Below are 15,547 nucleotides of genomic sequence, written 5' to 3' on the forward strand. Positions count from 1 at the left end.
CGAGCTCTGTGGCTTGTGCCTGCTGTCAGCCGCTGGGCGCGTCGATCGAACCTGCCTGTCAGAGAATCTTCTTCAGTTACCGTGGAGAGCGTCGAGTGTCGTCCGTTTGCACAGAAATTGCTGCGTGCTCTGCCTCTTTTGATTCACCGCTTCGCACCCAGAGCCCCTTGTCGCGTGGGGCGCATGAGCCGCTGCTCCTACACACTCCTCGCATTGGCTGTCTGTCTGCTCGCCCTTGCCTGCATCGTCTGGCCTTTACCATGGCTGCCGTGTCTGAGAATGCCGCGTCGCTGCCATACCACGAGCCCGGCATCGTGGTTATCCTGGTCCTGACTTCCTTCCTGTTACTGCTCAACGTCATCAACGCTGCACTCGACAAGGTTCTCTACTGTGGACTGTTGGGTCAGGTCTTGATTGGCATTGCTTGGGGTACCCCAGGTGCCAAATGGCTGTCAACCCAAGTGGAGGAGGTCATTGTTCAATTAGGCTATCTTGGTCTGATCCTACTTGTGTACGACGGTTTGTTGAGAGGAGCACCATATCACACCACGCCAACTTACGTCTACTAGGTGGTCTGCACACTTCGTTCCAATCACTGAAAGCTAATCTGCTGCTCTCATCTTGGGTGGCCCTGACTGGAATAAGCGTCCCTATCGGTCTTTCGTACACACTCCAGGGTCTTCTCAATGCCACTCCGGTGCAAGCCTTTGCTGCTGGTGCCGCCTTGTGCTCGACCAGTCTAGGAACGACATTCACTGTGCTAAACTCCAGTGGCCTCTCGGCCTCCCGTCTCGGCGTTGTCCTTAGCAGTGCAGCGATGATGGACGATGTTGTTGGACTGGTAATGGTGCAGGTCATCTCTAACCTTGGCGGTGAGAACTTCAGCGCCATCACCGTTGTTCGCCCTGTCTTGGTGTCTATGGCATTTGCTGTTGTAGCCCCGATCGCTTGCCTTGCCATCATCAAGCCACTCACGATGTCCCTAAACCGGTACCGCGAAGCTCACCCTACTGCAACGCTCAACATCCTCATGGGAAAGATCCAGACAGCCTTCACGCTACATACTGCCCTTCTCATTGCACTGATCACTAGCGCTACCTATGCCGGAACATCGAATTTATTTGCAGCGTACATTGCTGGCGCCATTATCAGCTGGTGGGACTCTGAGGTACCCCACGTGAAGATCAAGATAGAGTCAGAGCCTAATAAAGAGAAGGCGAAAGCAGTCCCTGCTTCTAGTGGAGTCCTTCCAGGAGACATCACTGAGGAAAGTACGCAGGCGTCACAGCCTGTCCAGGCAACTAACCTCTGCGAGCTGACGGACAACTTGTCTGGCGCAGTCATCTACGAGCAGTACTACCACCAGGCTGTGTCAAAGATACTGCAGCCACTCTTCTTCGCATCAATTGGCTTTTCTATCCCAATCTCACGCATGTTCCGCGGAGCAATCGTCTGGCGAGGCATCGTCTACACTGTCCTCATGGCATTCGCAAAGGTAGTCTGCGGACTGTGGCTCGTCAGGCTATCGATCACTCCACTCAAGAGCACTGCCAGCCGTTTGATCAAGGAAATTAAGCTACCTCCAGCCCCCCACTTATGGGGCAAAAGTCAACCGGAACTTACACCAGATGAAGTAACTGCTGCTGCTGCTAGCAATGCTGAGACAAGCACAACTCGAACTTCCGCTACCACCGATACTCCCTCCGTACCAGCTTCTCATCAGGGACCAAGAAGCTCGCCGAACCCGCCAAAACCGCTTTCTATTCACCCACCACTAATTCTCGCACTGGCGATGTGTGCCCGTGGCGAGATTGGCTTCTTGATATCTGGCGTAGCTGAGTCTAACGGTATCTTCTCGCCACCTGGCGTCGCTTCAGACGAGCCATCTGACATGTTCCTCGTTGTCACATGGGCCATTGTGCTTTGCACTATCATAGGCCCTCTCGGTGTAGGGCTGTTAGTACGGAGAGTGAAGAAGCTGCAGGGACGGAAGAACAAGCGGGAAGAAGGAGCTGGAAGGGACGTGCTCGGTGTCTGGGGCGTGGAATGAGCTAGGCAGCCGACCAGGTAGAGGCCACAGCTTGCGGACAAGTCACACAGTAACCTGGCTCGGTTTTATCTTTGCGGACGGGGTATGGTTCAGCTGCATAATTGTTCGTTGTTTTGGTATGCCGGTGGATGTTTCACCTTTGCCTACTGCAGTTTAGGTGTCCATCAATACGTACCTCCAAGCTTGCAACGAGAAGAAACACGTTCGTGCGCAGGCTGCGGACATTTCTTCAGGCCATCACTTGGGTTGCACCGTTGGATATGGCATCACACATGGAGGGTGGAGGGTGCGGTGGGCGCAGCGTGAAACGGCTTGTCGCAGTCTTGTGAGAGCTGGCGGCTGCAGGCAGGCCCGGAAAGCACGAGCAAAACCAAGTACAAGACAGGTCGCCTGGCAGCTATGGCAGCAGCAGGGCGACGCATGTAACGAGCATTGCAGGTAGACAGGTAGACAGGTAGACAGCTACAGAACCAGCTGACATCATACCTCTTTGGTCACAGCCGGGCATCGGAGATGGATAGGCATGCATAACACTCCACATGTGATGTGCCATGTTGGCGGCCATGGAAGGTTTGCTGTGCGACCCTAGAAGCGTTTCAAAGACACGCTTGGCTCAACACACTGCAACCCTGAAACGCTGATCCCATTGGCGGCGGTCGCGCGCCCGCAACGCAACCGGTCCGCAAGAAGATGCCCGTCGCCGTCAAGAAGCCGTGGTTGCCAACGAGCCTCTTTTTCTCGATACTCTTCGCGCAGACTGCACGTAGTTTCCAGCCAGCTTGCAGCCAGCACTTCGGTGGCGATTCGACCCTGGCTTTGCGTGGGCGAGCCCTTGCAACCCGTTTGTCGATTGGCTGGACGCAACAGGCAAGAGTCAGCATCTCCCTCCGCCGCTTTAGCGCCTAATCCTCGACGCTACTATCCCTGGTAGACAGTAGACGGGGCTCCACCAAGTCACGACTCCAACCACTTTGCTGCCGCGCAAGGACGCCCACTGCGCGCCCCACGCTTCCATCTTCTTTCTTTCTTTTCTTCCCGTCACGTACAGATGCAGTGCTGAGCCCTCGTCTTTGGCGTGACATCAACCTCGACCTCGACCTTGACCTCGCCCTCGACCTTGACCTCGCCCTCGACCTCGCCCTCGACCTCGCCCTCGACCTCGACACCGCGTCCCGCTCACTCACTGGCCAGGACTGGTTGCCCGGAGCAGTGCAGCCCGACCAACACCGCCCGCGAGGACCACCGCCAACGCAGCTACACTAAACTTCCACGCACTTTGACGACCCTCGATCTCTGGAGCAGGCAGAGCAGCGTCCCGTAGTTTTCCCGCCGCACCACGCCCCGCCTGCCCGCCCTTCAACCTGCCCGCCCCGCTGAGCCCCGCCATTCACCGCCGTTCGCTATTGTAGAGCTCCACGCTTCTTTTTGTTGATTGCGCAAGTGTTGTTTTCAGGTAAGCATCCTCGCCCTGCCCTGGCCACGTTGGAAAGAGTCCATTCGTTTCTTACTGCAGGAGCCAGTGAACCTCTACTAACTTTTACTACAGTATGTATTCGAATAACCAGTTCATGGACGCCCGTCCGGCGCCACGACCACCGACAGACCGTCCCCGCCTTGCCCTCACCCCGAACACCAGCAACACACTGCCTGGGAACATGGCCGGTCTGAGCATGCAGTCGCCTGCTTACGGCCATGTCTCACAGGGCTCCTTGTCCCGCACACAAACAGAGAGAAGCGTCTCCTCATCGGCCGTGGTCAAGGAAGGCATGGTCAAAGTCAAGGACGAGGGTCTGTTCAAGTCGTTTGTCTGGGCGGATCGGTGGCTTGTGCTGAAGGAGTTCGAGCTCAACTTCTTCAAGAGCGCAAACGCATCCAAGGTATCCAACACGATTCAGTTGCGAGATATTCTAGGCGTAGAGAGGTCTGACACGCAACCGCTCTCGTTCGAAATCACACGATCGCTCAACCACAGCAAAGGCTCGTCGCCGCCTCGCGACGGACCAACAAAAATCATCACTTGTAAGGTCGAAACAGACGACGATGTCTACTCCTGGATTGACAGCATATACCAGCGCTGCCCTAGCATGGGTGGTGTCAGCAATCCTACAAACTTCACCCACAGAGTCCACGTTGGCTTCGATCCAACAAGCGGCGCATTCGTTGGGCTGCCTGTAGAATGGGAGAAGCTGCTTACGGCGTCTGCGCTAACCAAAGATGATTATGCGAAGAATCCCAAGGCTGTACTCGAAGTGTTGGAATTCTATACCGAAAAACTAGTCAAGCGATCTGAAGATCCCCAGCAGTACTCTAGCCTCACCCCCACGCCCGGCCTCAACAGTGGCTCAGAGAAGCAATTGGGTTACGGTGGTGGAAACTCGGTGGCACCTCCACGCCCTGCTCCCCCGGCTAGCTACCAACGCATGGATAGCTACAGCGCGGGGTCACGCCAAGATACACCACCAACAGGCGGTTATGCCGCTCCGCTACAGAACAGTGCTTCGCAGGCAGATCGTTACGACCAAGAGCGACGCAGACAGGAGGAACAAGCGCGTATGCAACGTGAGCGAGAGAGGGAAAGGCAAAGACAAGAACAAGAACGACGGGACCGCGAGGAGATGGCTGCATACAACGCTTCAATACCGCAGAAGAAGGTACCCATCGCTCAGCAAGAGTTTGGTGGAGGCAGCTACGATGACCGGGACCCAAGTCCCTCGAGCACATCCCGCTACAATCCATCTCGTGCAGCTCCCTCAGCTCCAGCAGCCCAGCGAGCCCCTGCCGCACAGGCGCCAGGCTCGCTTCGCCAGATGGCAGCACAGCGTCCTGCCCCTTCCGCGCCCAGGCCACAACAGAACGGTGCCGGATATACCACCTCGCCCCAGTCCAAAATTCCAACTTCGCAGCAACGTCCACCGATGCAATCAAGCTCCAGCTACTCAGGCTCTCAAACCCAAGTGCCTCAAGTTCGTGCTCAGCCGCAGCAGCAAAAGCAGTACCAAGGTTCTTCTGCAGCACCGAAGCCGTTGAACGTAGCGAAGCCTACCGGGGCCCCTGCCAATGATGCGGTCAAGAAAGCTGAAGCTGCTCTCACAAGCAAGCCGAAAGAGGAGGCACCGCGGAAAGATGTGCGCATGTCCAGCATGTCTGAGAGCGAAGTGATGGCGAAACTTCGAGAAGTTGTCTCGAAAGACAAGCCCCTGGAGTCGTACAACAAGCAGAAGAAGATTGGTCAGGGTGCCAGTGGTTCCGTATATGTCGCGCGTATTCGCGAAGGTGCTACCTCATCCATGGCACGTCGTATCCTCCAAGAGAACGGACCGCGTGCTCAAGTTGCGATCAAACAGATGGATCTCCGTAATCAGCCCCGCAAAGAGTTGATTGTCAACGAGATCATCGTTATGAAGGACAGCAAACACCCTAACATTGTCAACTTCCTTGACGCTTTCCTGCAAGAAGAGCAGTCTGAGTTGTGGGTGGTCATGGAGTTCATGGAGGGCGGTGCTTTGACTGATGTCATTGACAACAACCCTACCATTACTGAAGATCAGATTGCCACCATTTGCTTCGAGGTATGTAACCTGCTCCCAGAGAGATGAATTCTGCTAATCTTTTATAGACTTGTAAGGGTCTGGAGCACCTGCACAACCAAAACATTATTCACCGAGACATTAAGAGTGACAACGTTTTACTCGACGGGCGTGGCAACGTTAAGATCAGTATGTACCTCGGCTACTCATCTACGCTTATTTGATTCTTACCTGTTTGTAGCCGATTTTGGATTCTGCGCCAAGCTCACAGAACAACGATCCAAGCGTGCGACAATGGTCGGCACACCTTACTGGATGGCACCTGAAGTGGTAAAACAGAAAGAGTATGGCAACAAGGTCGATATCTGGTCATTAGGCATCATGGCCATCGAGATGATCGAATCCGAACCCCCATACCTTAACGAGGAGCCCCTCAAGGCACTTTACCTCATCGCCACGAACGGCACACCCCGCCTCAAGAAGCCAGATAAGCTGTCCAAGGAGCTCAAGGCCTTCCTCTCCGTCTGCCTCTGCGTCGACGTCAAGTCGCGCGCCAGCGCTTCCGAACTCATGAGCCATGACTTCCTCAAGAGCGGATGCAGTCTCAATAGCCTGTCGCAGCTGCTCAACTTCAGGAAGAACGGGAGCCACTAAATGCAGAAAGCTGAGCTGAATAAGAGAAGGAGAGGCGGTGCAAAACGTATTGAACTTTTCCGGGCCTTGCACATCTTGATCGATACCCTTTCCCATATATTTTCTATTGATACTTGTCAGCGATAAAACATGCGCTTCCAGCGTAAAGGCGGGTGCGCGAGCGGGGTGAATGAGCAGGTCTAAGCTACTCTCTACTCTGTGGCGGTGCGAAGGTCGAGGGGGGGGGGGGGCACCTCTTTTGTGCATAGGACGAGGACCGAGTCTCGAGTTGGATAACGGCCATGGGAAGCCTTTGCTGCTGGAAGAAGTACGGCAGCCACCTCGCTTGCTGCGCAAAAGAGGGTGACCTGCAGTAGATACGGCAGACGAGGACACGATATATATTGGAGCACGACCTCATCACGATCTGGGCGCCTATTACGATAGTGGTATAATTTATTGGAGTTTCGAGATGAATGCTTGTGCACCCTGAACACGACGCAGAGCTTGTATTGTGCACTTGGTAAGGTCTGGGGCGATTCAAATCATTGATTGTTTCCAGACTAAGATTTGAATAGGATAGTAGGATTCCCCTCTAGTTGCGACGTCGTAAAGAAACATGAAGTGAATAGGAAGGTCCTCAAACGCCTGCCAATGCAATGCAAAATAACTCCGTGGCCGAAACAGATGCCAGTCCGGCCTTACCCAACCCTGTGAGACACCTGTGGGACCAGACGCCGCGCTGATGAGAATCATAAGGTAAAGAAACCAGAACCAAAGAAAAGGGACAGGAGTCCAGCCGACGGAAAGGCTTACTTGTCCTCCTCGTCTTCATCCTCTTCGCCCTCGAAATCGGAGTCCATCTCCTCATCGAAATCGCTCTCGCTACCACCGAAGCTCTCGACGTCACTGTCTTCCCAGCTCATCTCGAAATCGCCCTCCTCTTCCTTTCGCCTCCAGGCTGATTCGTGTGTGGGCATGACGAAGCCCGCTGGAATATCTGCTTTCGACGCCTCGGTATCCTTTGTGACCATGTGCTTGTACTGCTCTGGCTGGTTGCGCAGCATCACACCGGCGTCGACGTTGGCGGGCGAAGAGGTCTCGGCATCGTCCAGGAGTGAGAGAATGGAGAGGAGGACAGTCTCGGCGCGCTGCACGGGCGACCAACGCTCGGCCGCAAGCTCGCCGGACATCTCGTCATCGCCGGGCGGGTGCAGGATCGAGATGCACAGGCGGCCGTCTGGGTAGATGTTCGGGTGGTAGAGTGGGCGAACGAACTTGAAGTCTGGAGGGATCTTAGCTACAAGTTTACAAAACTAGAGAGGTCGTTTCTGCCACTCATGGTTCCGGGTATTGTGGTGACGTACCTGGCGGGGAATGAGGGTAATTGCGGGGAAAGGTCATCTTGGCCTTGAAGTAACCGCCGTAGTAGAGGGAGTCTGGGTTGAGCACGATAAGGGCAACACTCCACTCGAAGACGTTATCGTTCAGGAGCTGTGAAGCCGTCAGTCACTGTTCTGCGCATACGTGGCCGCCACCCGGTGCATGGCACAGGGATTGTAGCCGAACATACCTCGATGTTGGTCCATGTTTCCTTACTCAGGGCCTTGAATTCGTTCAGAAGTACTCGTTGTGCAGCGTCCGCCATGGTGCTTTGCCTTTCGATATCTGAGTACCTGGTGGTGCTTTGGTCTTGGTGGTGCAAGCAGGCGGTAGAGCGTCGATGAAAGCGAGGCGCTGGTGGTGGAGCGGTCGAAAGTTTACGATTTGGTGAAAAGGGCCAGTCGAGTGGTGAAGAGAGGGAAAAGAGCGCTTCAGTGTAGTGAGAGTGGCGCGAAATAAGAGGCGTGGGTATGATGAGTGACCGAACCGCGCACTCGCCGTAGTCCAGGGTTCAGTGGTCTCGCCGAGGCCGCTTCACCGCCTGCCCTTTCCGACCACCCAACAAGTGAGGTGCTGCCGACGAACGCGCTCATGTCGGCGCTTCCGCTGCAGTACGCCGTTGACTCCTGTCGAGACTGTTTCAGGATAGCTTGCTCGGTATTGTTGCATCTTTGTGTAGCGGCTCGAAATGCACTCCATTGTTCACTTGCCGAAGTCGGCACATGACAAGGACGCCTGAGGGCGAGCACCCAATCTTCACGTCACCTGCGCTAAGTCACAAGCCCGGAGACTTTGGAGGAGATGATGAATGCGGCCTCGTGCGCTTGCGTGACGGCTTTTGCGTTGCAAAGAAAAGAAAGGCAAAGCAATACTTCTCAGATACGCACATCGGTCTGTGCAGTTCAGATTCTCACACCATCTGACACAGGGCTTTCGAGGCTTTGTTCGAGCAAGCCACTATCACCTCCAGGCTGCTGTGCATAGCTGTGGGATGGACAAACTTGTCTGACCTATTTTAGTCACGTTGATATTGCAGGACGAACTGCATCACAGTCTTGGTGCGCCCACGATCCTCGAGCCCTTTGTGGTGTCAAGCTTGTTGCATGATAAATAGGTATCGTAAGCTGTACGTGAACATGAAACCTGATATCAAACAACCATCCCATTTAACGCCGTGTGCTGTGTTGTAAAGCAAAACATCTAATCCTTCCAGCTCAGTTGTGACCGCTCAAACAGAAACCATCCGGCGTCTGTGATTGCGCATCGGTCCTATCTTCAGCAGGTTCTGCCATGCCGTGTTTGACTCGTAGTAGCTGATCCTTTGTGGCGATCAAGACAGGCTTATTGCGCCGCGACGGCTTTCGCGGATGTGGAGGAAGGCCTGAAGGCCGCAGAAGATGAAAAAGCCCTGGATTCTGTTAGTGTTTGGATTGATAAACTCCAAGTCTGCACGTACAATGTAGATGAAAACTGCTCCAAAGACTGCCCCAGCAACAGCGCTGCCATCTTCAGGATCCTCTTCCCCACCCAGCATAGTGTTGCTTCCAGATTTGAACAACGCTCCAATGGTGGACAGGATGACAATGGCAAAAACGGAGAGGACAATGCATGTCCATGCATTCATGGCAGAAACAACCGGCTTGACCATGGTGGGCGACTTGGAGCTCTGCGGCTATGCGGAAGCGGGAAGCTTATCGATGGCGGCGGCGCTTCGAGCGCAGATAATGATTATAATGCTGAGTGGAGTCTGTAGCTGCGACGATGCAATCTGCGGTAGGAGCACCGTGTTGTGAGCGATGGAGGGTTGTGTAGGTGGTGGCAGGTGTCGAACGTGTAGGCCTGCACCGCCGCCGCGCTTGAGCCTGGAACTGGAACGCTCGTCATCCACGGTCTTGGCGGTCAGTGCGCCAATAGCTTCATCCATTCACACTCACTCGGCAAACGTCCGCCAACATTCGTTTTTCAAACCCGCCGCATATCTGGTTAATCAAAACTATTCGAGTCTCATGGGTTGAGTATGCAAATGGCAAAATACAAAGACGACCAGCACATGCCCGTAACGACTGACGTTTACCTAAATTCGGCATCAAGACAGTAGATTGCTCTATCATTACGGGCCCATACCCGAATATTGCGATGCACAGGTGATTTCTTGCTTCTAACATAACTAATAACGACGAAGAAGAGACAATCTCACCCCCTGAGCTGACTTGCTAGCTGCACGTCTACATCCAGTTTCACTCCACAAGGGTACCAAAAGAACTATCCATCTAAAGACTCGAGTACATTCGTTTGCAGCGTCAATTTCCAATGGCCACCTCAAGCTCCCGGTAAGTCAAGTGACCTTTGCCTTCACCTGGATGCGTCCGTGGTACACGTACACCATGCGCACGAAAGTCCCCTCGTCGACCATCAACTGGTGGAAGTACCCAGTTTTTGCGATCCTCATGATCATGCCAGAGTGTATCGAACTGTCTTGCGGTAAGCTTGGTTCAGGGAAGTTGAAGAGAGCTTTGGTGGTTCAAAGACGTACCTCACAAGCTAGTCTGAGCTTCTCCACCCAGTGACTCTCATCCTCACCTTGCAACTTCAGAAGCACTGGTGTTGTACATGTTTCTGCTTCAGCTCTCTCAACCTCCTCGCGAAACTTGCGCCGATGCAAGAGGCACACATTCGCTTGTCCGGTACGTTTGCACCGAGAGCAACACGGGACCGTCCTCGAGCATGGCAGGTCGGCAAGTATACACTGCGTACATGAGGTGATCCAGGTAATGCGAATTCCGTTCTGTTCAGTGGGTAGCGCTACTGTATCTATGTGTGCCTTGCTCGTAGCGTTGATGCTCGTAGCGTTGATGCTCTTAGCGTTGATGCTCTTTGCAAGGCCTTCGTCGATATCACTCGGAGGATCATACGAGGCAAAGCTCCTGACTTCAAAATCGTTGGCGAAGTCCTCCTGCGGTGTTTCTCTACTGTCTTGAACCACTTCGGCCTTGAAATCCAAGACACTGGTAACGTCGGGGACGTCATCACAGAATGGGTCCTCTTCAGTCCACGAATCACCAAAGCCCTGTGGCGTATCGAAGACCGAGTCGTGAGAGAAATTGGTATTTGTCGGTGACACCTCGTCGTAGTTTAGTATCTGCAGTGGTCGTCTCTGTGGCGTCACAGGTTCAACTGCCCCAATATCACCAGCGTCGTTTACGTTTTGGTTGCGCTCCTCGTAGTCCGCATCTCGAAGCCAGCTCGAGATCCACTCGTGCTCGTCCACAACACGAGTCTCGCGACTTTCTTCGATCTGAAGCTTCCAATTGCTCATTCTGTTGTTGAGACTGAGTTGTAGTGTAAGATGGTGTTAGAGAGGGTTTGAGGTGAGGACCGTATCTGCCAAGTGCAGTCAGGCCTCACGGTGAAGGAGGATTTCCTAAGCGGCCAATCTTCTGCGCAGCTCTCACCTCCCCTGCACAGGTTGGAAGAGAGCATCAGTTACGGTTTCGATACGGCCAGATAGTCCAAAACCGAGGTTGAAATCTGATGTATACCCTCGACCGGTGCATGTTCAAGAGCAGTTCTACTATCGGCATTGTGCGGCAACAGATTTGGCATACAAGTGGGCTGTGCTGTTGGCTGCCACGGTTTCGCTGTGCGACTGCTGTGGAGTTGCAGGTGGTTGCTTTGTCGGTGTGCGTATCTGCAAGCGTAGAGAACCACTCTTTTACCACAGCTGAGGGCCCTTGCGGTACCGTATTGATCCTCTGCATTGGAATGCTAAGAACCATCAGTAGGTCTAGAATAGAGGGGCAGAGCAGCGCGTAGGCTTCAGCGCTGGCTGGCTGTCTCTCACTTGCGCAAATGACATGTGGAGATCCTCCCAGATGTGTTAAACGCTTGCAATTCTCAGCATTTTTAAAAAATTACAAAGCTGCTGTTTCCCATAAGAAATGATCCAATACAGTCTATCCAACCGCGTACGCCGACTATGACAGCTTCACAACCATTCTGACATGGTGACAAGATCTTGAAACCTCGTAGTCTTTCCCAAACGCCATGCCATGCAATACGCTCAAGAAGAAAAAAGCGCCAGTACCTTCGATGTGCGTTCCTGTCATAAATGCGCTTTTAGACACCAAACTCAATCCACTAACTCCTGGGTATCGTATCATCAGCCAACAACAACTGCAACGCCCGGTACTTCCCTCACCGTACCCCCGTTCCCTTCCACCGTCCAATCCTGCAATAGCGTGGTCAGCTTTGCGAAACTAACCGGCTTCATGATGTACGAATCTACACCACTGGTAAAAGAATCTTTCTGATCCCTGACGCTGGCGAGTCCCGTCAACGCGACAATGAGCGAGTGGCGTGGGGCCTGTCCTTCCTGCAGTGCCCCATTGTACTCCGCCTCAAGCTCGCGGATCTGCCGTGTTGCTTCAAACCCTGTCATGATGGGCATGGACAGGTCCATAAGGATGATGTCTGGTGGCGAGGGAGGCACGGCGTGGAGCAGGGACCGGTATGTGTTCACGGCTTGCAGCCCGTTTTCGGCGCTGCTGATCGCTGTGTAGCCGCGCTTTTTCATGCCGACTTGGAGTAGGCGGAGGTTGATGGTGTTGTCTTCGACTAGGAGGACGCGTTGTGTATGCGATAAAAAGGCGGTGTTGATGGATGTAGACGGTTTGAGCGTTGCGGTATTGGATAATGGCTTTGTAGTGGATGGTATCTTTTTCTCGTCGGTGGAACTAATTTTTCCGGGTGACGAATTGGAGCGGGTGTTGGCGAGAATTGTGTTCCTGTGGTCGGCACGACCAAGGAGGTCGTTGTTTATGTTTGGCTGGAGCCCATTGTCCGTAAAATGTGTGATTGTTTGCGCCCTCAATTTGTCGTTCTCGGGATTGAGACTGTCATGCTTGACAGTGTGATTCTCGTCATGCATTGATTCGTTGTCAAGAATCGTAACATCTCCTATTGCTGCTGTGGTCTCTTCGATCAGTCTGATCGTCACATCACACGGAGAGTCGTTTCGATCGGTTTCTACGACTTTCACGTGGGAGCGGTCCAGGCAAGACAGCAGTGCCCGCGCAAGCTTGTGCGGCCCCAAAGGATGGCGGACATCTTCAACGTTGCTATTTTTGATTGAGTGCACGTCCGCACTTTGTATCGAGGATATGTTACGAAGGACCAGGATCTTAGTTCTGGAACCAGGAATTGAAAGTTGAGGGGAGTCGTGGAGAAGAGCATCGAGGTTTGCTTCCTCAATGACGACGATGTCAGCTGTAGAATTTTGGTGCCATCTGCTCACTGAGAATCCGCACCATGCCTCCAAGTAGGCCGTTATGCTCTGGCGCATCAGGCGAGACGCTTCGTCTCGGCCACTTGCTGGTGCTCTTTCTTCATGACAGTAGAGAGCGATTGATTTGCCGATCGCTCGCGTTGCGATTGTTTGCACAATACTGCTGTCATCGATGTCGTCGGCGTCGTTATCGGAGCAGTTTGGGATCATAGAGTTGATTCCTGGGGTGATTCGCGTATCTCTTCTTAAAGGGATCTTGACAGTCGCTTTCGTACCAACGCCAACTGTAGACTCGATAGCGATGTGTCCACCGAGCGTGTCGACAATAGACTTTACAAGTGACAGTCCTAAGCCAATTCCAGGAGCTTGGTTCGATTCCTGAACAAAAGGCGCGAAGAGTTTGTCTTTGAGGTATGCGGGGGACATGCCCTGACCGGAGTCCTTGACCGTCAGAACGCCATATTCAGTAGCGTCTGGCTCACCAATCTCCGTTGCCAGCTCGACATGAACATACCCAGCCCTGGTGTACTTGAGTGAGTTACCGACCAGGTTCATGATAATGCGCCTCATCCCTCCAGGCTCGCACCAGTATGTCCAATCTTGTTTCGAAATATCGACAATGACCTCGACATCCGGGTTGCACAGAGTAAGATCCGTGTGAACGCTTAATTTTCTGCCACAAGTCCCGGTCTCGTTACGGAGTGATTGAGTCTGGCGCGCGTTGAAAGCATGGCCTGCTGCTACACCCTCAACAACCTCCTCGGTTAGCACAGCGAGGTTGACGTTGCGATGCGTGCTCAGGTTTGTTTGCAAGGTCTCAGGAACCTCTGGTCTCGTGTCGCTCTGCAAGCCGTCCCCTGTCTTGTTCTTCTCGAAAGCATTGATCTTACTGTAGTCTAGCACCATGTTGACTGTGTCGAGCAGCGTCCTCGCACAGCTTTCTGCAGTATCAACCAGCGATTGTTGAAACGAGGTGCATGTAGTATCCTGCAGAAATTCACACGAGGCCAGTATTCCATGCAGTGGCGAGCGAAGTTCGTGCGAGATTGATCCAATGAAATCGTCCTTCTGTTCGTTTGCCTTGAGGTTGGCGAGCCTCATGAGCTCTGTGTCGACGCAGCTGCAGAATGTTATACAATTCAGAAATTCTAGTTGATGCGAGAAGTTGCGGTAGTCTGAGCAATTGTACACAAAGCAAGCAGCTGATCGACTTGTCGTTGAGTCCCATAACGGTATGAAGATGATTTGTCGAGCTTTCGGGAAATGGGCGTGTAAACTGGCAGATTCTGCAGGAGACATTTGTCGATGTTTTCTTGACTTTGGTCGTGCCGTAACCACACTTCCATTTTCTGAAGAGTCAGACAATTCCTGTCCTCGTTGATCGTACGTGAACATTTTCCCTCTTGGATAGCGTTTGGAAAGTTTCGCGAGCTCTTCTGGAGTGAAAGGCAAAAATTCTGGCTGATCTGGCGAAACATCTACGGATGTATAGGTGTGTGCGAGAATCTCAGTAGTGTTGGTTCGCTTCCTTCGCACCTCTGGGCTTGAAGATCGGGTGTTTGGCCTGGTTGTAGCTCCAGAATTGGATCCGTCTAACGCCTTTGCAGTTGCGGCTTCGCTTCCAGACATGTTGCCAATGCGCTGTTGCTGAGTCGGAACAGCTGCCAGCGATGTGTCTAGGAAGAGTACGCCTCCTCCGTCCTCTTCTATGTCCATTGCTTCTCGCAGCAACCCTGCAGCTCGTGTGATCACTTCAATGCGCTCAAAGCCATCGGCGGTGCCTTGGGAGTCATCTGATTCGTCATCGGACGATTCGCTACGACGACCAGAGCTCCACCTTCTCACATCCTCAGACGCTGGATCAACGTACATTGACAAGCATTCATTCATCCTGAAGGTGCGTTGCCGGTCGTTCTTATCTCTAGTCATTTCGAGATGCTGAATTACGTTGTCCGCCATGATGCCGAGGAAGTTTCTTTCGTTGCGAGTGAGTGCTGGTCTTAGCTTGCTGTCAAGGATATATATCGACCCGATATTGATACCTCGATGCGTACGCAGAGGCACACCAGCATAGTATCTGAAATGCGGCGGTCCCGCTATAAAATTGAGCTGGTTGAAGCGAGTGTCTTTGCTCAGATCGAGGACCTCAAAATAGGCCGGCCCGCCTTCTGGTGGTGGGAGCGCGGCTACAGTGTGCTCACACAATCTGCCTGCTTTAGGTACTCTCACACACTGTACACTGGGTCAGTCATGAGGTTCCCTACGAGTTACAAGCCAGATGATGGAAAAGTACCCACTCCAGCCCAAATCGCATCTTCGGGGTCGTCGTACTGGGCAGCGTCGTCAAGGTGGACCGTCTTCGTACTCTCGGCGACAAAATATTGAGTCTCTTCGTCAATCAGAGATATCATTGAGCGCTCGGCGTTCAACCTCCATGCTACCAGTTGGGCATGTGCTGTGAGAACTGTGTCCAGAGGTTCCGAGGAGATTGGAGGGCGGAAGTATTTGTACAGTTCTCGAGCTCGTTCCCTGTCACTGGCAGTGTTCTGAGCCAAGCCCTCATAAGGGTGGTTTGTGGTCAAGCAGCCAGCCATGACTGTGTAATGTGTGCGGAGGTCGAATTCCGGTTTTGTCACGCGAAATCGAGGGTCGGCCTTGTTAACAAGTAGG

General features: G+C 53.2%; 6 protein-coding genes across 6 annotated transcripts, besides 2 other annotated features; 2 read left to right on the top strand and 4 right to left on the bottom strand.

Moving 5' to 3' along the window:
* Nucleotides 1-260: 260 nt before the first annotated feature.
* Nucleotides 261-2,050, top strand: EKO05_0003022 (uncharacterized protein; the record flags this gene model as incomplete). Its single annotated transcript, XM_038938036.1, has 2 exons — nucleotides 261-519; nucleotides 570-2,050. 2 exons carry the CDS (start codon nucleotides 261-263, stop codon nucleotides 2,048-2,050), a joined length of 1,740 nt encoding a protein of 579 aa, XP_038801585.1.
* Nucleotides 2,051-3,134: 1,084 nt separating this feature from the next.
* Nucleotides 3,135-3,214: a tandem repeat.
* Nucleotides 3,215-3,375: 161 nt separating this feature from the next.
* Nucleotides 3,376-3,435: a tandem repeat.
* Nucleotides 3,436-3,597: 162 nt separating this feature from the next.
* Nucleotides 3,598-6,231, top strand: EKO05_0003023 (Non-specific serine/threonine protein kinase; the record flags this gene model as incomplete). Its single annotated transcript, XM_038938133.1, has 3 exons — nucleotides 3,598-5,619; nucleotides 5,667-5,766; nucleotides 5,819-6,231. The coding sequence occupies 3 exons, from the start codon at nucleotides 3,598-3,600 to the stop codon at nucleotides 6,229-6,231; spliced, it is 2,535 nt and encodes an 844-aa protein (XP_038801587.1).
* A 791-nt stretch (nucleotides 6,232-7,022) lies between these two features.
* On the bottom strand, nucleotides 7,023-7,858 carry EKO05_0003024 (E2 ubiquitin-conjugating enzyme; the record flags this gene model as incomplete). The annotated part of the gene is made up of 3 exons (XM_059636073.1): nucleotides 7,023-7,495; nucleotides 7,578-7,704; nucleotides 7,784-7,858. 3 exons carry the CDS (start codon nucleotides 7,856-7,858, stop codon nucleotides 7,023-7,025), a joined length of 675 nt encoding a protein of 224 aa, XP_059492056.1.
* A 1,065-nt stretch (nucleotides 7,859-8,923) lies between these two features.
* EKO05_0003025 (uncharacterized protein) lies at nucleotides 8,924-9,241 on the bottom strand (the record flags this gene model as incomplete). Its single annotated transcript, XM_038937971.1, has 2 exons — nucleotides 8,924-9,001; nucleotides 9,050-9,241. The coding sequence occupies 2 exons, from the start codon at nucleotides 9,239-9,241 to the stop codon at nucleotides 8,924-8,926; spliced, it is 270 nt and encodes an 89-aa protein (XP_038801589.1).
* A 652-nt stretch (nucleotides 9,242-9,893) lies between these two features.
* EKO05_0003026 (uncharacterized protein) lies at nucleotides 9,894-10,909 on the bottom strand (the record flags this gene model as incomplete). Its single annotated transcript, XM_059636074.1, has 2 exons — nucleotides 9,894-10,064; nucleotides 10,127-10,909. 2 exons carry the CDS (start codon nucleotides 10,907-10,909, stop codon nucleotides 9,894-9,896), a joined length of 954 nt encoding a protein of 317 aa, XP_059492057.1.
* Nucleotides 10,910-11,752: 843 nt separating this feature from the next.
* On the bottom strand, nucleotides 11,753-15,471 carry EKO05_0003027 (uncharacterized protein; the record flags this gene model as incomplete). The annotated part of the gene is made up of 2 exons (XM_038937841.1): nucleotides 11,753-15,109; nucleotides 15,175-15,471. 2 exons carry the CDS (start codon nucleotides 15,469-15,471, stop codon nucleotides 11,753-11,755), a joined length of 3,654 nt encoding a protein of 1,217 aa, XP_038801591.1.
* Nucleotides 15,472-15,547: the final 76 nt, after the last annotated feature.

This window comes from Ascochyta rabiei, chromosome 4 (genome assembly GCF_004011695.2).
Source record: "Ascochyta rabiei chromosome 4, complete sequence".
NCBI classification, from domain to species: Eukaryota; Fungi; Ascomycota; class Dothideomycetes; order Pleosporales; family Didymellaceae; genus Ascochyta; species Ascochyta rabiei.